The sequence below is a fragment of the Alligator mississippiensis genome, chromosome 1, assembly GCF_030867095.1.
Source record: "Alligator mississippiensis isolate rAllMis1 chromosome 1, rAllMis1, whole genome shotgun sequence".
NCBI classification, from domain to species: domain Eukaryota; kingdom Metazoa; phylum Chordata; order Crocodylia; family Alligatoridae; genus Alligator; species Alligator mississippiensis.
Window position 1 is genome coordinate 103,582,288 of NC_081824.1, and position 22,270 is coordinate 103,604,557.

Genomic DNA, 22,270 nt, shown 5'->3' on the forward strand with positions numbered 1-22,270 from the left:
ACATTGAGCCATTGATTACTACCCTTTGAGCCCAACGATCCAGCCAGTTTTCTATCTACCTTATGGTCTATTGATCCAACCTATATTTCCTTTATCAACATGTAACCTTTTCCATACTCTACTACTTAACAGGGTGTTCATTTGAAGTTCATTCGTCCACTACAGCCCTTTAAGGCAGGGGCGGGCAATTATTTTGGATGGAGGGCTGCTTACTGAGTTTTGGCAAGCCATCGACTGATGCCCAGGAAACAGCCAACCTATTAAATAGGTACTTTGCGTCGGTCTTTCATCAGTCCCATGGGACGCCCATGCCCGCTATGGGACAGGGAAGTCCGGGTGAGGGTGATCCCTTGCCCTCCATTGATGCTGACTTTGTGAAGGAACATCTTGAGAAGCTGGATACCTTCAAGTCAGCCGGCCCTGACAATCTTCACCCCAGGGTACTCAAGGAGCTGGCAAGCATCATAGCCCAGCCTCTAGCATGGATCTTTGAAAACTCTTGGCGCTCTGGTGTAGTGCCCGAAGACTGGAAGAAGGCCAATGTGGTGCCTATCTTCAAGAAAGGGAGGAAAGTGGATCCAGCTAACTATAGGCCCATTAGCCTGACTTCTATCCCGGGGAAGATCTTAGAAAAGTTTATTAAAGAGGCCATCCTTAATGGACTGGCTGATGCCAACATCCTGAGGGATAGCCAGCACGGGTTTGTTGCGGGTAGGTCTTGCTTGACCAATCTCATTTCCTTCTACGACCAGGTGACCTATCACCTGGACAAGGGACAAGGGAGAATAGATTGATGTCATATATCTTGACTTCAAAAAAGCCTTTGACCTGGTTTCCCATAATCACCTCTTAGAGAAACTGGCCAATTGTCATCTTGGGTCCTCCATGATCCACTGGCTGGAAAACTGGCTCCGGGGTCGGACCCAGAGGGATAGTCACTCATCGTGGTGTCCTGTGACCAGTGGGGTCCCCCAAGGCTCTGTCCTTGGACCCATACTGTTCAACATCTTCATTAATGATGTGGACACTGGAGTCAGAAGCGGACTGGCCAAGTTCGCCGATGACCCCAAACTTTGGGGAAAAGCATCCACACCAGAAGACAGGCAGGTGATCCAGGCTGACCTGGACAGGCTCAGCAAGTGGGCGGACGAGAATCTGATGGTGTTCAATGCTGATAAATGCACGGTTCTCCACCTTGGGAAGAAAAACCCCCAGCATCCTTATAGGCTCGGCAGTGCTATGTTGGCTAACACTATGCAAGAAAGAGACTTGGGGGTCATCATTGACCACAAGATGAACATGAGCCTGCAGTGCGATGCTGCGGCTAGTAAAGTGACCAAAACGCTGGCTTGCATCCATAGATGCTTCTCAAGCAAATCCCAGGACGTCATTCTCCCCTTGTACTCGGCCTTAGTGAGGCCACAGCTGGAGTACTGCATCCAGTTTTGGGCTCCACAATTCAAAAAGGATGTGGAGAAGCTTGAGAGAGTCCAGAGAAGAGCCACGCGCATGATCAGAGGTCAGGGAAGCAGACCCTACGATGACAGGCTGAGAGCCCTGGGGCTCTTTAGCCTGGAAAAGTGCAGGCTCAGGGGTGATCTGATGGCCACCTAGAAGTTTATCAGGGGTGACCACCAGTATCTGGGGGAATGTTTGTTCACCAGAGCGCCCCAAGGGATGACGACTAGGTCGAATGGTCATAAACTACTACAAGACCGTTTCAGGCTGGACATAAGGAAGAATTTCTTTACTGTCTGAGCCCCCAAGGTCTGGAACAGCCTGCCACCGGAGGTGGTTCAAGCGCCTACATTGAACACCTTCAAGACCAAACTGGGTGCTCATCTTGCTGGGATCCTGTGAACACAGCTGACTTCTTGCCCTTTGGGCAGGGGGCTGGACTCGATGATCTTCCGAGGTCCCTTCCAGCCCTAATGTCTATGAAATCTATGAAATCGAGGGCCACATGACAGGCAGCCAGGGGCAGATAAATATTATTTTTTTTAGGGGACCTGTGGGCCGGACAGAATGGCCTGGTGGGCCACATCCGGCCCGTGGGCCGCATTTTGCCCACCCCTGCTTTAAGATGTGGTGACTATGTCTCTTCTCCACAGCCACCTCCACAATACTTTTTGATTGGAAGGCTACTTGCAAGGGCCCATGCTAGCCAAGATGAGCTCAGATATTTTAGGATGGACTACCTAGTGGACCACTTAGGACTACTTGATGCAATAAGATTTTTATAACCACCCTTTACTTGCTAGTAGAATGACTAATATAATGAGAAAACAGCAGTTTTGTGGTTATACCATGTCCTCAGGTTCAGCCCTAGCCCTGGAGTGAACCAGGATGCGTAATCCTCCTTTAGTATGAATTTGGGTTACAGACAAGAAAAAGTTTACACAACTTAAAAAATGATTCCACCTACTTCCCCTTGCTATGTTTCCCCTCATGGCCCTGCATCCTTTCCCCATCTCTATAAGTATCATATTTCTGCCCCTGGGAAATGCTTGGAGGGGGGACATGGCTCTCCCATGGGTATATATCCTTACGGGGGCACATGGTTCTCCAATGGGCATATATCCTTACCTCCACATGGGTGCAGCACTAGTGAAGTAGGATTTGAAGACTGCAACTCTGGAGTCAAGCCATATACTAAGCACATAACAGGCTGTTCCATCTGTAGATGGAAAAACAGGTGCAGAGACACTTCTGTCTCCAAGGTGTAAGCATAGCACTGATGCTTAAGGCTTACATGGGAGAAAGAATGTATAACTTACTGTCTACATTATTTCTTAGGGGTCTTTCTGGTATCTTTAAGTGCACCCTGAATTGGCACCAGTACAATTTCATATTTTCAGCACTTCACATAATTCATTCAATTTTATATCAATTCCTTCTCTACCCTAAATCAGCATTGTTGCCTTTCTTTATATATTTTCTTAAGTATCAGACTAAAACTGCACACAGCATTCAAAACACAGGCTTGCTTTATATACCTGAATCATAACCTTCACTTTAGAATTTCCATTTATATAATCTAAATAAGTTCTCTTTCACTCTGGCTACCAAAAATAATATCCAAGCTTTCAGATGACTATACCTCCTATATCATTTTCTTCATTAGAACTTTAAAGCTCTAAACCACTCAGTGTAACTTATTCTCAGATATTTTCATTCCAAATATACAATACATAATTTTAAAGTTTGGGACACTAAACTAAGCTTGCAACAGGCTACATATTACCCCATTTCCCAGATGTGTTTGTTTTCTTTCAGGTCTATGTTTGCCTCCATTTTATCTACTGTTCTTTCCATTTTGTTATCAATGTTTTGCTAGGATTCCTATTTTGGTGTTGGAGTGATGCCGTAGTCATAACAGTCTCGAAAATATACAAGAGGCAGGGATTTTTGTGGGTGATATCTTTTATTGATCCAACTGCGTGGTTGGGATAGACTTAGACAAACTTTCAAATGCAGACCTGAAGAAGAATGTACTACATTTGAAAGCTTGTCTAAGTCTATCCCAACCATGCAGATGGTAAAATACAAAGTATCACACACAAAAGCCTCTAACAAGAAATCTAGATATTAGAGATTAGCCCAAACCAAAACCTGGATCCAAATACTCTTGAACTTGGGGAAGATGGTTCAAAATTCTGGTGAGAATTTTACACCTTTGGTTATTTCTAGATATCTGTCATGTTCAGTCTCTTCCAGCTGAACTTACAATGATCCCATGTCTATTTTTTTAATGTTGCCAGAATGTAATTTCTGACATATATAACTACCCCCAGTCCTCTTTCCATACTTGTATATTTTTCTTATTCAGCTCAATTTTCTCCTGCTATTTGGCTTAACCCATAAACATCAAGTACAGGGCTTGTACTGTGGCCATATACAAACATTCATTTAGAAAATGTCTGCTAGAAAGGATTCCAGAAAAGGGAGCAGTTCAGATGTTCACTTTGTCACCACCCCATTCCCCTGCTCCTTACACCTCCCTGAGACTGGGGTGAGCCCTGTCTGGGGAGAGTGTGGGTTGCTTTAGTCCTCCAGTACTGAGGGGAGGGAGGAGGGGAGGGGGAGAGGAGACTGGAGCAGCATGGCAAAACACCCTGCCCACTTCTCATACCAGGGACTCTGGAGTGAGAAGAAAGCAGGGGGTGGCACTGCTCCCTCTACTCAGTTCCCAGGCACTGAGAGCCCAGTAGAGTGAGTAGTGACAAAGCCCTCACCTGCTTCACACACCCAGGACTCTGATGTGAGGACTGGGTGCAGGCTTTGGCCTGCTACTGTGGGAAGAGCTTCTTTGGCTCTGGCCCTGTGGGCTTTAAATCACTGTGTCACCCAGCTAGGTGGCACATGGCGTATTTAAAGCCCGAAGGGCTGTGAAGAAAGCAGGGAAAGTCTCCCTGAGACCCACTTCCAGCTTTATGTTGCTACCTCTGGTGCTCAGCTTGGAAAATGGGGGCAGAATATGAATTCAGGGAAGCTCTCCCAGAGGAGCAGCCACAGGTGCCACTGGAGTAGCTGAGGCAGGTGCAGGGTGCTGGATGGGGGAGGACAGCATTTACCTCCTCACACTAGGGGATCTCACAGCACACTACCATCATTCTTGTGTCACAGCACACCCTTTGGGAATCACTGGGCCAGAAGATAAAGCCTTATGGTACTTCAACTCAAATTTCAGGTGACATTTTAGCCCTAGACAATAAAAGTATACCAGTATTGCTGGACCGGTGCAACTGCTGTGTGGACACCATTAGCACTCATCTAGCTTATACTGACTAGGCCTGTGCAAATAGGGAAGTATTTGATTTGGACTTGGCCTATTCGGAGGACAGTAATTCGATTTGGATCACTGTCCTGAATCAATTTGGCCGAATCAGTTTCAGAAGATTTGGTGTTGATTCAGACAGATTCGGTGATTTGGATCAGGCGGGGAGAGGCATGCACAGCCAGGTGGCTCCTTTGGCTGTGCCTGCTTCTTCCCAGGCAAGGGGAGCCGCGGGAGAAGCCCCCACAGCTGTCCTGCCCGTCCCCCGCCCCAGCCTAGTTCCAGCACTTAAAAAAAGAAAAAAAGCACACAAAAAAAGCGCCTTGCACTCACCGGATGTAGCATCAGTGATCAGGGGCCTTGTTACGCCTCAGCTCTGTATTCTTGGGCAACCCTGGCACAGGATGCAGTCTGTCTGACTCACAAAGGACTCACCCCCCCTCCCCTCCTCTACCTAAACGAAACTGATTAAGATGCAGTGAGAGAAACACCTAAGACCCTCCAGATAAGGGTGATAAGAGTGAAACAACTGCCCTAGGTCTCATTTACATCAGAGATGGAACCAGATGACCATTCATTTACATGAGAGATGGAGAAAAGAAAGCCTGAAGCAAAGACTGCAGTGAATTCTGGGACCAGAGAAGCAGGGGAGCACTGCATGATGGGGAATCTGTGCTTCAAACGTTAATCAACCCATGTTCACACACACCCAGCTCAGCATTTATCAGACCAGTTCTAATCTGGATTTGCTAAGGACTCCCTCCCCCCCCCCCCCCCCCCCCCCCCCCACAGACACACACACACCTCTAAGTTTAATAACTTTAATAAGTTTAGGCATCTCGGGCCGTACATTCCCTGGTCCCACTATGGGAGGCCTATTTAAACTTGATTGACTAAAACTCAGTTGCTGGGTTAGGGAATGCTAAGGCAAGAGACCAAGTCAGAGGGGGTATGGGCAACATTTGAACAATGGTTAAGGGTTCATCACAGCATCCAGCCTGCTGGAGCCCTAATTACAGGTGTTGTCATACTTTTCCCGAGATGACTGGTGGGAGTCCTCTCCACAAAAGGTTATGAGCACCCCAATAATTGTCTTAGGTCTGTTAAAAGACTATAGTAAAATCTGGAAAAGTCATGCTAAGCTGAGGCTTGTGCACGACAAGTAAAAATCCAAAATCCTGATGCTGCAAGCTATCTATTGTTCCTGAAGAAACCATGAGATATCCCATCAGTATATCTGTCATCCATAGGAATCTCAAGCTGGCTCCCAAGTATTTGGGTTACTCCCTAATCTTAAGTGTTTCCTGATTATCAATCAGTTTCTTGAGATGTTCCAAACCAGATAACCCCTTGTCAATAGAAAAGACAATGATTTACACTACTGAGGGTGCTTCGAAGCAGCTAAACTGAAGGTATAAAAATCTGTAAAAAGTGTGTGCGCTTCAAGAAGAAGAAGAAGAAGGAGGAGGAAAGAAGGAGGAGAGAAAAAGGAAAGAAGAAAACTCCTGTGCTGACACCATCCCCTGTCATTCTTGGGACGCTGGAAGAACAGATCGTCTCTCTCTTCAAGGATTGTGCTACGGACTGTGCTGGTCAACTTTGCAGTCTGAGTACCTTGGACTAGGTGAGATCCCAGCGCTCGCTCGCTCTCTCTCTTCTCTCTAGGCATAAACTTCTGAACCTGAACTTTAACAGTTAAGCTTGAGCTAAGTTTCCCCAAATACTTAGTGAAACCAGGGTAGTATTGTCATTGTTTGTGTTTGTTTTTCTTTTGCATGTCTATTACTACTAGTACTATTATATATTTCATATGTTTAGCAATAAATAACTTTTATAGGCAAACTGGTAGTAATTGGGTATATTTTTCCTTCTCTGCTTCTCTTTCCTCCCATGCTCTGCAGCAACGCTTCTTTTACCTATGCTAAAGATCCCTGTGAAGCCCAAAAATATTGTGGGGTCTGCTCATCAAGAGGCCAAAGATTGGGATGTGCTGAGTTTGAAACACATAAGGGGATCAGCTTGTACAGGCTGATTGACCCAGTTTGACTCAGATGTGCCCTTATGAACTGAATGCTGGCCCATGAGGGTATCAGCTGGACACCCAGCCGGATTCAGAGGGATTCTGTTTACCTGTGTGCTTGTGTCTGACTGCATTTTATTGTTGCTCTTATGAACTGATTCTTGGCATATGAGGGTGTCAGCCTGTCCATGCTGATCAGCCCGGCCAGGTCAGGCGTGTCACGTTAATTTGTGTGAGTTTGTGTGTATGACTGATTTGGTGACTGGAGGAACCCAGTCCCATTGAGATTGAGTCCTGCAAGATAGCTCCACTGGGGGTGAGGGCTTGCAGAAGGGAGAAATACAGCTCCGTATAGTAACACAAGCAGCACATTGACAGAATCACCAAGACCCTAGAAACTATCCCTAATAAATAAGCACACCCCAAAGTAATGGGCAAATTTGGTAACAGCCTCTGGGCGCTCGTGGCTGAGCTCCCCCACATAGTGCGGGGCAGTGGGGATCACCCTCTTCCCTGCCTGGCACCCGCATGGCAGCTATTGCATTGTGCAGGTACAGCGCAGCTCAGCAGGGAGCTGTGAGCTATCTGTGAGCTGTGGCCACGGGGGCAGAGTGGTGCTAGGCTCTGGCTGACAGCTGGAGCCACCCCAGCTCCCAGACAGTGTGCAGGGCTCCGTCGTGTTGTGCTGCACCTGCACCATGTGAAAGCTGTCATGTGGGTGCCAAGCAGGGGGAGGCGATCCCTGCTGACCCCCACTGCCCTGTGCTGCATGGTAGGGCTCTGCCATGAGACCTCATAGGCCCCAATTGCCACTCCTGCAGCCAGAGTTTTGTTTTGTGTTTTTTTTTTAAGTGCTGGGATGCTGGGGGGGCCATCAGGGGCAGGGCTGGGCGGGAGGTGGAGATTGGGGACCAGGTGCTGCCGCGGGCAGGCTCTGCCTGCTACAGCCAGTGAGTACAGGGCTTTTTATTTATTTGTTTATTTATTTATTTATTTTTGAGTGCCGGGAGGCCGGGGCCAGGCAGGGGCTGGGGCTGGGCAGGGCAGCCATAGGGGCTTCTCCCACGGCTCCTCCAGCTGTGCCTGCCTCTGCCCTGGTGGGGGAAGCTGCAGGAGCTATGCCATGCTGCCACTTGCCCAGCCGGTGTGGGGGGAGGATGGAGGGGGGGAGCAGTGCGATGCAGGCGCAGCTCGCTCCGGGTGGCAGCAGGGCATAGCCCCTGCTCCCAGTGCTACTGTGCCCTCATCAGCACTGGGAGCAGGGGCTCTGCCCTACCATCACTTTCCAGCTGGCACAGGGGGTATGGGATGCAGGAGCAGCAGTGCTGGGAGTGAGGGCTATGCCCTGCTGCCATTTGCCTGCTTTCACCTGGAGTGAGCCGCACTTGTATCTTGCTCCAGCTGGGCAAGCAGCACCAGGGCACAGCCACTGCTCCCAGGGCTGCCGTGCCCGCATTCTGTGCCCCCCCACCCACCTCCCCGAGTAACGTCCGTCCTCCGTCTCCTACAACCCCCACAGACTTACCAGCTGGAGGCAGCTGTCAGTTGCCTGTTTAGTTTATGGCCGAATCTCTGACTTGCCTAATCTTTTCTGAATAGATTTGGATATTTAGAATCGATTTGGAGCTTTTACTTGGTTTCCCGATTCAATTCAGATTTGGAGATTTGGTCCCTGAATTGGGCTGAATCTCCTCCGAAATGAGTCAGCTACTGAAGCTTCGCGCAGCCCTAATACTGGGAAAGTGAAACATGTCCCGTCTTCTGTATAAAAGGACAAGTAATATGTTCCCTCCAAATTATTCAGAACTAAAAATATTTTTGTTGCCTTTTCTACTCTTTATCTTTGGGCCTAATGCTATAAAAAATTATCTAAAAAATTCCAGTGAAGGCTGTGTGAATATCTGGTGTGCCAAGAACACTGGATTAAGCAACGTATTTGAGTGTGGTATTTGTGTGTGTGTCTTTCCAAGTATCTCCGACAACTTACTGGACACTGTAATGAGTTACTCTTCACTCAAACTCAGCCATATATGAATTTTTTTTTAAAGCAACAGAACTTACGAAATTTGTAAAGCTGAATTAATTTCCTTGAGCAGCTCTTGGGTCTTATTAAAATCTGCCAGCATGCTTTGTTTCTCTCTGATGTAGTCTGCTGTCAAGACATCCAGCTCTTTCTCATGTTTCTTGCTTAAATCTTGCTCATGCATCCTGTTTAATTTATTTTTTGTTAAAAAAAAGTTATTCTAACATTAGTCTGTTTTGTTTGTCATGATTGTTTGCCAGGTTTGTAATGACTTTTTGCACAATACCAAACAACACTGAACGGAATTACTGAATCAACAAATCCTACTGCTTAATTTTCTCTAATCTTCTAGCTTATTTCATGGAAAAGCCATCTCCTTTAATGCTTTTGTAACTAAATAAAAAACAATGAATTTTTAAACAATACTTAGGAAGATTTTAATTTACATAAGCAAAATGTTTTGAAAGCACAGCTGAGTAATACTCACCTTACTATACATCAGGGGTGGGCAATTATTTCGGGCGGAGGGTCGCTTACTGAGTTTTGGCCAGCCATTGAGGGCCACATTACAGGCAGTCAGGAGCAGATAAATATTAATTTTCTAAATTTTGTAGGGGCCCTGTGGGCCAGACAGAATGGCCTGGTGGGCCACATCTGGCCTGCAGGCCACATTTTGCCCACCCCTGCTATACATGGTATTAGCATTTTCTATCAGAGGGTAAATCATACTGTTACATGACTAAATGTCTAACAAGACAAAGAGGCAAGTATCTCTCATAAACTGCAGTCACTGAGATTAGTAATGAAAAAACATTTTAGTTTATAGTAGGAAAAATTCATACCTGATCTGTTGGTTGGATTCACTGCGTATTCTAAGAACTTCTTTCCCCTTAAACTCCAGTTCCTTGGTCAGGGCACTTATATTCTCATGAAGATTAAGAATCTCTTTATCCAGTTCAGATATATGATGATCTCGGTGTCTCAGCTCATCCTGTAGATCTGATATTCGGCATAAAAATTCCTTTTCCTGTCAGACAAGCAACAAGTATAAAGGATACTTTAATGAATTCCTCTTCCAGGTGTATAATACTTACTTGTGGGAGATCATAATATACCCTACTTTTTCTATTTTATGATTTTTCTTCTTTATTTCCCATTATCAGTGTTTAAGTAGTGGGTGCAAGGGTACAGCATCATTATCCAAATACTGATAAACAAAATAAGACAGAAGACCATGACCATTTTTTCATTGTGTGAACGAGAGGTCCAAATCAAGAGCTTAGTTTCATTATGCTGACCACAGTACAAATATGCACCAAGACACGGTCCCACTCCCAAAGAGCTTAAAATTTAAGCAGCAATGTGATAAATGAAGGGTAACAGTAACAGAAAGGAAGGTTTAAAAAGTATTCTCTCTCCAATGTGTCATCGTGCATTACAGTTAATATGTCTCAATACTTCTTAAAGAGTTTACTAATAAGAGATATTGTCCAGTCCAAGACATACTCTGCCTGTATTCCTTCCCAAACTGGAAACAGAATAGTATGAATAAAAACTCTGCCTCATCCTGCTTTATTCAGGGGCAAGCTGTTCTGGTTGAACTTCCACATACTGCAGGATAGGAATGGACACACGATTGAGTTGTGCAAAACAGCTGATGCAAAGTAAATCCCCACCCCACCTTTTATCTTGGTATAATTTGTCTGTCCATAAACTTAGGGATGGATCCTGGTATAGAGCCATGTCACTGCAGTTTAGGGCACTTAACACATTTTGAGATAGTGTAGCCTGTACTTGGCTACAGTGTGTGCTCAGTGTGGTGTGCTCTGACTGGGCAGCTGCCCAAAGTGAAGAGAACTGCACAGGCACATAGGTAATATGCCAGTTTTCTATCTACCTTACAGTCCATTCATCCAATCCAGGCTTCCTTAGCTCACTTGCAAGAATGTTATCGGTCATATCAAAAGCCTTGCTAAAGTCAAGGTATATCAAATCCACTGGTCTCCCTGAATCCACAGAGCCAGCCATCTCATCATAGAAGGCAAGCAGGTTGGTCAGGCATAACTGCCCTTGGTGAAGCCATGCTGACTGTTCCTAATCACTTTCTCCTCTAAGTGCTTAGAAAAGGATTCCTTGAGGATTTGCTCCATGATTTTTCCAGGGACTGAAGTGAGGATGACCAGTCTGTAGTTCCCTGGATGCTCCTTCTTCCCTTTCTTAAAGATGGGCACTATATTTACCTTTCTCCAATCATTCGGGACCTCTGCCAATCACCATGAGTTTTCAAAGATGATGGCCAGTGGCTCTGCAATCACATTGGCCAACTCCCTCAGGTGCATCCCATCTGGCCCCATGGACTTGTACATGTCCAGCTTTTCTAGACAGTGCCTAACCTGTTCTTTTGCCATTGTTGGCTGCTCACCTCCTCCCCATACTGTGCTGCTCAGTGCAGTAGTATGGGAGCCTGCCTTGCCTGGAAGACTGAGGTGAAAAAGTCATTGAGCACTTCAGCCTTTTCTGCATCCTCTGTCACTAGGTTGCCTCCCTCATTCAATAAGGGACCCACACTTTCCTTGATCTTCCTCTTGTTACTGACATACTTGTAGAAACCCTTCTTGTTACTCTTCATGTCCCTTGCTAGCTGTAACTCCAACTGTTGCAAGGTAAGGCTTTGGCCTTCCTGGTTTCATCCTTGCATGCCCAAGCAATATTCTTATACTCTTCCCTAGTTGTTTGTCCAGGTTTCAACTTCTTATAAGCTTCTTTTTTGTGTTTTAGCTTCCTGAAGAGTTAGTTCCCTGCCAAGCCAAGATGGTCTTCTGCCATATTTGCTAGTGTTCCTGCACATCAGGATGGTTTGTTCCTGCACCCTCAGTAAGGCTTCTTTAAAGTACAGCCAGCTCTCCTGGACTCCTCTCCCCCTCAGATTGGCCTCAAAGGGGATCATGCCCATCAGTTCCCTGAGAAGTGGTGCTTTACTTTAAACTGGGCACGCTCCTGTGCTGAGCCCAGTGCACGCCCAGAAGAGGCAGCGTGTTAGTTAGATCTGGCTTGCCCGATGTCTCTATAAACTGGGCACTTTAGGTGATAGAGTCAGCTATAGTTAAAAGTGCCAAAAAGCCCTGCTGAAGTGCCCGTCCTATATAGATACTGCAGAGGCAGGTCCTACAGTTGGCAGGAGCAAGAGGTGGGGGGGTCAAGCCATTTAAATCTCTTCCTGTCTGCCTCCCTACCATGTTCCTTCCTGCCACTGTTGCAGCAGAGGGATGAATTTAAGATAGTTTCATAGTTGGTAGGGTCAGAAGGGACCTGAGCAGATCATGAAGTCCGACCCCCTGCCATGGCAGGAAAGAGTACTGGGGTCAAACCACCCCAGCGAGGTGTTCATCCAGCCTCCTCTTAAAGACCCCAAGGGTAGGAGACAGCACCACTTCTCTTGGAAGTTGGTTCCAGATCCTAGCCGCCCTGACAGTGAAGTGGCGCCTCCTGATGTCTAGCCTGAATCTACCCTCTGCCAGCTTGTAACTGTTATTTCTTGTCACTCCTGGTAGTGCTCGGGGAAACAGGGACTCCCCCAATGCCTGTTGGTCCCTCCTGACTAGTTTGTAACAGGCCACAAGCCTTCTCTTGTGGAGGCTGAACAGGTTCAGGTCCCTTAGCCTCCACTAATAGGGCCTGCCCTGCTGACTCTTGATCATGTGGGTGGCCCTCCTCTGGACCATCTCAATGGTGTCCACATCCCTCCTGAAGTGCAGCGCCCAGAACTGGACACAGTTCTCCAACTGCAGACTGACCAGTGTCGCATAGAGGGGGAGGATCACCTCTTTGGACCTGCTTGAGATGCATCTGTGGATGCGTGACAAGGTACGGTTGGCCTTCCTGACCGTGTCCCCACACTGTTGGCCCATGTTCATTTTGGCATCAATAATGATTCCAAGATCCTTTTCTGCCTCTGCACTGACAAGAAGGGAGTTCCCCAGCCTGTAGGTATGCTGCTGGTTCTTCCTCCCCAGGTGCAGTACCTTGCACTTGACAGTGTTGAAACCCATCCTGTTCTCATCTGTCCACCCCTGTAACCTGTCTAGGTCTGATTGCAGCCTATTCCTCCCTTCTAGCGTGTCCACTTCTCCCCACATGTTAGTGTCGTCTGCGAATTTGAATAGGGTGCTTTTTACACCCCCGTCCAAGTCGCTGATGAAGATGTTGAACAGTGCAGGTCCGAGGACCGAGCCCTGTGGAACCCCACTGCCCACATCCCTCCAGGTCGAATAAGATCCATCCACCACCACTCTCTGAGTGCGGCCCTCCAACCAACTAGTGACCCATTTGACTGTGTAGGTGTCGACGCCACAGTCCCCTAGTTTTTTAATGAGAATGGGGTGACAGACAGTGTCGTAGGCCTTCCTAAAGTCCAGAAGACTACGTTCACTGCTACACCTGCATCTAAGGATTTTGTGACCTGGTCAGAGAAGGCCACCAGGTTGGTCTGACAGGACCTGCCTCTAATGAACCCGTGTTGGTTGCCCCTAAGCATAATCTGCCTTGCTGGCCCCTCGCGGACATGCGCCAGGATAACTCGCTCAAAAAGCTTACCCAGGACTAAGGTAAGACTGACTGGCCTATAGTTTCCTGGGTCCTTCTTCCTCCCTTTTTGAAAATGGGAACCACCATTGGCCCTTTTCCAGTCCTCTGGCACCATGCCACAGCACCATGAGTGCTTGTAATGGCCTCTACTAATTCCCTCAGCACTCTGGGGTGGAGATCATCAGGATCTGCTGGTTTAAATATGTCCAGCCCCTCCAGAAGTTCCCCGACTAGGTCCTTACTGACCCTAGGCCTGGGTGTGCCTCCCCTGGGACCTATGGGGGTCCCAGTGGGGGGGAGGGGGGTGACCCGGTCCCTGCTCAGAAAAATAGAGGCAAATAAATTGTTAAATAAGATGACCCTCCCATAATTAGATTCTATATATGGAAAATTATAACAAACTTTATAATTTTTCCATGTATAGGATCAAATTTGGTGGGGGGGGGAGGGAAGTCATCTTAAATTCAGAGTTGTTTTAGATTTGGTTAAATATGGTAGTTAATGTAGTTCAAAAGGGGCTGGGTAGTCTTATAGCTAAGACCTGAATTGGGATCTGATTTATCATTTCCATTTCAGTTTCCAAAAGAAAATGGGGGGAGAGAACAGCTTTAAAGAATCCCTTTCTTTTTAGCCACTAAGGCTGCTTTCACACTTAAGCCACCGCCCCCCCTGCAAAGCGTGCTCTATCGGAAGCAGCAGCACATTACTTTGACCTGCCTCTGCAGTATCTATATAGATCGGGCACTTCAGCGGGGCTTTTTGGCACTTTTAGCTATAGCTGACTCAATCACCTATTAGATAAAAGTGCCAAAAAACAGTGCCCAATTTATACAGACATCAGGCAAGCCAGATCTAACTAACATGCTGCCTCTTCTGGGCATGTGCTGGGCTTAGCACGGGAGGGTGACCAATTTAAAGTAAAGCACCACTTCTCTTTTTTTTAACGTCTGTGAGCAGCCTAACGGACAGAACGTGTTTAGCCTTCATATACTTAAGTGTTGGATACATTGCCACTTAGCTGCAGGTTTTGGCACTTAAGCACAGTTCAGGATTACATTTCCCCCTGTGGTGGAACAGGATCACCCTTCACCCCTGCCTACCCAAAGTAAAATGGACTTCTTTTAGCCCAGTAGCCTAGGGCACTTGCCCAGGGAGCAGGAGAGTGGGTTCTAGGTCTCCCATGCCTAGACAGAATTCGAACCAGGGTCTAGTGCTTCCTAGCAAAGAGTTCTACTCACTCTCCCCCCTGCAGCCTGCTTGTGTTGCTAGTAGATGAGGGCTATTAGATTAACTTTAATGGAAAACAATATTTGCACTCTGATTATAGCTGCTGAGCCCTCAAAATGGCTGTACAATTTTTCAATGTATATACAGTTTACAGACATAAACTGGGAATTATTTTCCAACTTCCAATTAAATTTGTTGAAGGAAGAGGGCAGATTAGGCAAGCTAGAGGAGATACACTATATACTGACTTCAGCTGCCATCCAAAGATTAAACTTATTCATTTATAATAGCCTTATACTTCAGAGAACAGACAACAAATACTGATTTCATAATTTTACACTTAATTACCAATAATGCTTATTTACCTGTCGTCTTCCAAGCTCTATGCTTCTTTCAAGTTCCATTTTAGCAGCTACCAATTCTTGTTGATGATTATGCCTTAGCTGGTCAATTGCTGCTGCGTGTTGATGATTTAGCTCTGAGCGCAAGGAAGCTGGTAATCATAAATAAAAATAAGTTTGTTTTTTAATCAGTATCATTAAGATAATGGTCCATATTTGATAAAATGTTGCTGCTATGTAATACATAGAAAGGAAGAAAATTATTCCTATAAATTAACCTATTACATTTATGCTGAACTTGTCTAGGCGATTTATAGTCTACAACCCTCCATTTCATGCAAAGTCAGATTTATTCAATCCTAGAATGGGAGATCCCAAATGAAAACATGAGATACCTACAGAATGTTGTACTCATAATTCAGTACTCTTGGGCTAAGTACAGATACTCAAAAGACCCGAGGCTGAATTTGATTAAATCTTTGCCGGTTAGTCTGAGCTGCGTAGATTGAACCAATAAACATGTGAACAGTTTTCTGTACTGACTGTTTGTTTCTCCATCTGAATCAGAATTTCTGTTCCTTTTTATGCCTTGCTTTTACTGCCTCAGTTACTGCCATACAGTGCTAAAGTTTGCAGTATAGATGTACCCTTGCAAAGTGAAGAAGCGGGTTCTTGCAAGGAATAAGATCAAGAGAGCTGCCCCTTGTTCTCTGTTAATGTCTTACAATGCCTACTTCAAATCAATAAATCAAGAAAAAGATGAGTCATAAAAAGGGTCCAAGTCAAAATCCATTGAAGCTAATGGAAAGACACTTATTTTAGGGGGTGTGGATCAAGATCTAAATGTAAAGTAGTAAAAAACGAAGGTCGAATGAACTTCAAAATGTCCTTGTTGTAGTTTACTTGGGGTAGATAAAATTAAACACCAAGGAATATGCTTTTATTTTAATTGAGATGGGAAACAACCAAAGCATGCATTAGAGTTTGTTGTGTTAGATGTTAAACACAGACTCAAAACATTTAATAAAATGCAGTTGACACGTCTTAGCAGTAAAATCAATATGCAGACTGAGTGACAAATCTGAGCTTATATCCAAATTCCACGCAGCAGAGACTAGTCTGTTACAAAATTAGTTTACTTCAGAAACAGAATGACTCATGAATAGGAAGGCAAATAACATGGCTGAAAATAAGATTTCAACTTTACCCGTGATTAATTCTTAAGAGCTTAGCAGGTATTCAGTTAGAAATGTCAGTTAAGTAATATGTAATATAGCAAGCTTTTAAAAAATTAAGACGGTGAAGTATAAGTCTATTTAATGTATTTGATTTAACAGTGACAGTGGAAACCCAAACAACAAGACTCATTAAATACATGGAGTTGATAAACACACAAAAAATTTATTTAGTATAGAACTGACCATAAAACTAGAAGGAGAATATAGATTAATTAATAAGGAGAAGTTTGCACTAGGAGACTACAGTGACTGACAACAAATGCAGGAGACACTATTTACTATTGTGGTATTTTTAATCCAGCATATCAAGTGTCACTGACAGATGTAATAAAAACAAAGTGAATGCCCTGAGCCTTTCTGGAGAGGTTAGCATGTAAATCTATAAAATTAATAAATCTCAGCAAGAATAACCTTATTGCAAATCTTCAGAAGAACTATTTTAACTGAGCAATTTTATTACCTGAATTTATAACATTTATAAAAATTACCTAAAATTGATAAGGATAAAAATGAGGAGAATGGTGTAATTAAAAACTACATCAGAAAGGGCAAAATAGCCTACAGCAGCTATCCTGTGCCTCGAGACCTAAATTCAGTTCCATGCTTTGTGATACATTTCCTGTGTAAGCTCATGTGTCATTTAATCTCTCTTTGTCAAAATTCAAAACCAGGGATAATACTATAGCACTTCTCTACCTCACAGGGCTATTTTGACAACAGACTTGTTAAAGATTGAGAACTGCCCAGATACTATGGTAATGCAGGGCATATTACCATAGAAGATAAAAATAAAGAAAATGGTGATTTAAAAAACAGGAATGAATTTCAGGCAGTCATGAGGAGATTATTTTAAGACATGAATATTGCATACTTAGAGAATTTGATGTTAAAAGGCTTAACTCTGTTTCATTTTTCTTGCACATAACTTTATACATTCAGGTGCTTTTGATTTTTCATGTATTAACAACTGTGGATATAGATGGTGGAACATGCATACATATAACCCATTTATCCAAACAGAGCTTTCACATTTACATTCTGTTATCAGTGTCAATAGAAATTATGCTGGTAAGTTGAAAGGTGTATAATGAGTGGCTGCATCTAGAAAAGCAAGCCATATTCTAAAAATACAGCTTACAAATTCTTATGGAAAAGCGCCGGATGGTAAATAAAAGTGCCAGTAGGAGACAGCAAATGCCACTGCCAACCTGCAAGAATCCATGTGCATTCACACATTCCTGTAGGTTCTACTGAGGAGCTTCACTGCCAAAGCATGGAAGTGCACCTTAACTGAGGAAATATCAGGTTTCGCTGAATCAATCCTAAAACCGCTTGTCACCCACAGAGCAAGTTTTGTACAAGACACTACAGACTTTCTACGGAAACTTAAAAACATAGAGCACCTTCCCAGCAACACACTCCTAACCACCATAGACGTTACCAGCCTATATACCAACATCCCACACCAGGATGGCATCCAAGCCTGCCTTACATATTTACAGGAACAAGATTATAACCCAGAATACAGACCCAAAGACATTACTGAGCTTATACACTTCATCCTCACACACAACAATTTCACTTTTAATAATCAACACTTCCTCCAAATGATGGGAACAGCTATGGGCACTAAAATGGCCCCACAGTATGCCAACCTTTTTATGAGCCACCTGGAAGAAGACTTCCTTAAGAACTGCACCATCAAACCCTTGCTATACTTAAGATACATTGATGACATCTTCATCATTTGGACTGAGAACCTGCAATCTCTGATTGAGTTCCACCAGAAATTCAACAGTCACCATCCCTCCATCTGACCTTTTTTAGAATACTCCAGCACCAACATCTCCTTTTTAGACACAATGATCAGTATCCAGAAGGGTAAAATACAGATCACAGTATACAAGAAACCCACAGACCAACATACATATCTGCACAGAACCAGCAATCACCCTAAACACACCAAAAAAGCTGTGATATACAGCCAAGCCCTCAGATACCACCGCATCTGTACTGAAGAGAACACCCAGGATCGCCACCTCATGAATCTTAAAAAGGCTTTCACCCAGCAAGGACACTCCTCCAGAGAGGTAGATCACACGTTTGAAAGAGCCACATGGATACCACTTGAAGAACTGCTGCAGTACAGAAGAAAAACACCCACAAATCGCACACCGCTGGTTATGACGTATCACCCATCCCTTGAACCTGTATGGAAAATCCTCAAAAAATTGCAACCCATATTAGAAAGAGACCCTATTCTTCCCAGAGCCACCCATCCTAGCCTTCAAACAAGCACCGAACCTTGCCAACCTCATCACCAGAAGCAAACTTCCTCAACCCCAGGACATACCAAAAGGATCCAGACCGTGCCAGGACAAGAAATGCAAAACCTGCCAACACATCTCCACTGCCCCCACTATCACTACACCCCACAACAGAGCCATCAGCATCCCAGGATCTTACAGCTGCACCTCCAGAAATGTAATATATCTCATCAAATGCCCTGATGGAAGATATGTAGGAGAGACCAGACAACAACTGTGCACCAGAATGAACGCACACCGGAAATCCAAAAAAGACAGAAACACCCAATTACCGGTGGGGGCACATTTCTCACAGGAGGGCCACTCTCTCTCCAATCTCTCAGTCCTGATCCTCAAGGGAAACTTACACAACACTTCCCAGAGACGAGCCTATGAGCTCCATTTCATCAACCTGCTGGATACTAGAGATCATGGACTAAACATAGACATTGGATTTTTGATACATTATAATCTGCCTGGCAACTGACTCCCCAGCCCAGCCCCTGGCTTCTTTACTTTTCATTCCATCCAGGAAGAGCACACACCAACTGCTGAAGCTTCCTTAGCCTGATGAAGGGTTTTTGAACCTGAAAGCTTGCTTAATAACTATTCTCCAACCATTTGGATTGGTCTAATAAAAGATATCAAATTCACCCAAGGAACCTTGTCTGCCCCTGAGAAGGTATCACTGCTGGAAGTGTCTATGCACATCTTCTGTTGGTTGCTGAACAGCGGCAGAAGACTTACACCACTTGGCAGAGCTGGTTTCACACTGTTGGTACAGAACAGAGTTCTGCTGCAAGAGAGAGCTTTGGCTTGGTCTGTGTTCAGCATGGTCTAAGCAAGTTATCAGTTTGGGTCCCTTAAGGATGTGGCTGCAGGGACAAAATGATAATGGGTCCCAAACAAACTGTGTGAAAGAAGCATGGAGATGTTCAGTGAAATACCAAGATGGCAATTCTGGGCTTGCTCAGCAGCAGTACTCTGGCTGCCCAGGGAAGTCAACTGGTGAAAACTTAGGCACATATGTCCTTTCACCTAGAACTGGGGAAAACTTAGATATCTATGTTCTTTCAGATGTCTAATGGGTAAGATGTGATTTTGTAGATCACACTCCTAGATTTAGGCCTTTAAATTCTGCCTAAGTTCTACTTCAGGAATTAAGTTGTTTTGTGGATCTGTATGTCTACAATGGACTTGTCTGTGGGAGGAAAAAGGAGTCAGATGCATTCACATTTTGGGAGTGTGACTGAAAGGGTTTAGTTTTGTCCCAAGGTGCCCGAGATGCGGTGCAGCAAAGGAGCCCAGGGGTGGTGAACTGAGAGTGAGGCATAGTGCCCAAATGCATGGCGTAGTGTGGGGGCCACCTGGGTACCTGGTGCCAAGGGGGAAGGCACAGTGAAGTGGGGATAGTGGCCCTGGAACATGTGATGCAACAGGGGGCATAATGCAGTAGGGGGTGGGGACATGTGGTGCAGGGGAGGTAGGGCATCAGGGTAGACATTGCCATGGAGGGGACCATCAAGGCATGCGGCCCCAGGGGCCCATAGCTCCAGCGGTGCAAGCCCTGCTAGTGCAGCCCCTGGGGCATGCAGTCCCTGGCCACTTAGCAGTTGGGCAGCCCTGGCTTATACCGTCACAAAGAGCAAATCAGGAAAAAGAACAGTTGGAGAAGACAGATATTTGTCTGAGAAAATCTCTGTGGGAAATCTCTGACCTAGAGGATCTTTCCCAGATGAAAAATATGAAGTTAATGGGACCAAAATTAACTGTAGTTTCAGAGTGCTTCAAACAATGGTTCACAGAATGTATCCATACCTGTTCTGATTCCACTGACCAGCATGCACACTTTAATTATCTGGAGGGGGTTGCCTACAATTACAATACAATCCTAAAACTGTAGTCCTTAAATCAACAGAAAGACTCAGTCTCCATTCTGACATGCTACAGTGAGACAAGGACAACAGAATCTCTTTGATTTTCACCTACATCCCCCAGCTTAAACACCTCAGACACCTACTAATGACCTTCAACCCCTCCTGGAACATGATGACCATCTCAAGGTAGCCAGGGGGAACAAACTTGACTTCAACAGGAACTATAGATCAGCACCAAGTTTTTTTTTAATCTACCTACCACCTTATAGTTATTTAAATCATCAATTTAATTCCTGTAGTCATCTTCAGTTTTATGATGATTTTCTATAAACTTTGTGGAAAGTGCTTTTAGTCCATAACTATACACATTTTACAAGTTGGAATCGTATCTTCTAATATGATTTACATTAGCTTGAAAAATACTATACCTAGCATAGCTTTTCCTTCATCTTCTAGCTCAAATCGAAGAGTCTGAAGTTCCTGTTCCATTTCTAATTTGAAACCTTCCATGGCTTGCTTATGTGTTTCTTTCAGTGTCTGAAGTTCTTCTGTATGCCTTTGTTGTAAATGTTCTTCTAGTTCCTATGAAATACAAATAAAGGCGAACTATTTTATGCAGGTTGGCACAACACAAAATATTCAAGAATGATTTAGGAGGCAAAAATTATTTTTAAAATGAATTAAAAGAAAAGGCAGGCATAAATTATTAAAACCCTTTCTCTTTATCATTTAGTGAGAGCCACAGACATACTCAAATAATCATATAAAATTTAATATTTATCTTACACATATTTTATCCATTAAACTGTCATCGTAATCTTGTTTCTTCTTGTCCAATCTCTCCTAATAACTGAGTATAAAGAATAAGCTACCCATGTGTACATGAAACAAGTGCTGTTTATTACTTGCAAAGCGTTAGCTCCTTTAGTCAAGATACGAACTAAATAAATTCCAAAATCAAACATCATTTGCATGAAGGTGGTATCATTTTTTTTTAGATGCTATGAAAAAGTGAGTCTCAGGAGGAGAATATGCATGTGGTAATCAAATTAATAATATAAATTGTATCACCAAAAAAAGAAAATAAGAATTAGTGTAAAGAATTTTCTTTGCTAATGCCCTTGGCCTTTTATCTAATCACATTATTCAGTATTCCCCACACAGCTGATTGGAATGCCCGTGTAAACATGCCTTTTGTTCTTGCTCTTTTGTTTCTTCCATGTTCTGAAAAGCAAGGATATGTGCTTCCTGCAAGGACTTGTGCCTCTGTTGATGCTCTTCTTCCAGTTCCTGGAGCTCTTGGGTAAGCCTTTGCCGTTCCTGACTAAACTGGACCTGCAGCTGTTGTAAGGAGCTTTGCGACTGGGAGAGTTGCATCTCCAGATTCTGTTTCAGCAAGGAGATCTAATCCACAGAACAGCAAATATCAGTGCATTATAAATACAAATGTGAAGTCAGGAACATATTGCTTTAAAAAGAAATAAATATATGAACTACAGAAATAAGATTTCTAGAACATATTGTAAAGTGCCATTACATTAAATTCAGACAGCATATCTACTGAGTTATAATTAAGTGGCATAGACATATTCAGACTACAAAATAAAAGAAAGAGAAATAGTATTTACAGCTAGTGAATTTGCATATATAGTTCATCACAAGAGTAAGAGATGTGAAAGGGCTCTAACCTCTAAGGTGAACTCATTATACACCACTATTTATAAGGTATTTTATATATTTCACAGCTGAACTACCTTATTAAAATTTACTTCTAGATCTTTCATAAAGCAAAATTGAGAGAGACACTATCAAGGTCTATGGCTCAATATCTGATCTGTTACAGTTTTCTACCCTGAAGTGAAGATTGTTGAGGTTCT

At 44.1% G+C, this 22,270-nt stretch overlaps 1 protein-coding gene across 5 annotated transcripts in view; it reads right to left on the reverse strand.

Moving 5' to 3' along the window:
* FAM184A (family with sequence similarity 184 member A) overlaps positions 1–22,270 on the reverse strand; it is a 239,692-nt gene that overhangs the window by 46,910 nt on the left and 170,512 nt on the right. For 4 of the 5 annotated variants that reach the window (XR_009464363.1, XM_059733278.1, XM_059733266.1 and 1 more), the window contains exons 10-14: positions 21,585–21,797; positions 20,822–20,975; positions 14,997–15,124; positions 9,663–9,847; positions 8,859–9,005 (exon numbers count right to left, since the gene is read on the reverse strand). Coding sequence is in view for 4 of the 5 variants with exons in the window: in XM_059733278.1 (XP_059589261.1) it covers positions 8,859–9,005; positions 9,663–9,847; positions 14,997–15,124; positions 20,822–20,975; positions 21,585–21,797 (827 nt within the window). In the remaining variant the exon portion in view is untranslated. The remainder of the gene's footprint in view (positions 1–8,858; positions 9,006–9,662; positions 9,848–14,996; positions 15,125–20,821; positions 20,976–21,584; positions 21,798–22,270) is intronic. The other variant, XM_059733272.1, reaches the window with a different exon arrangement.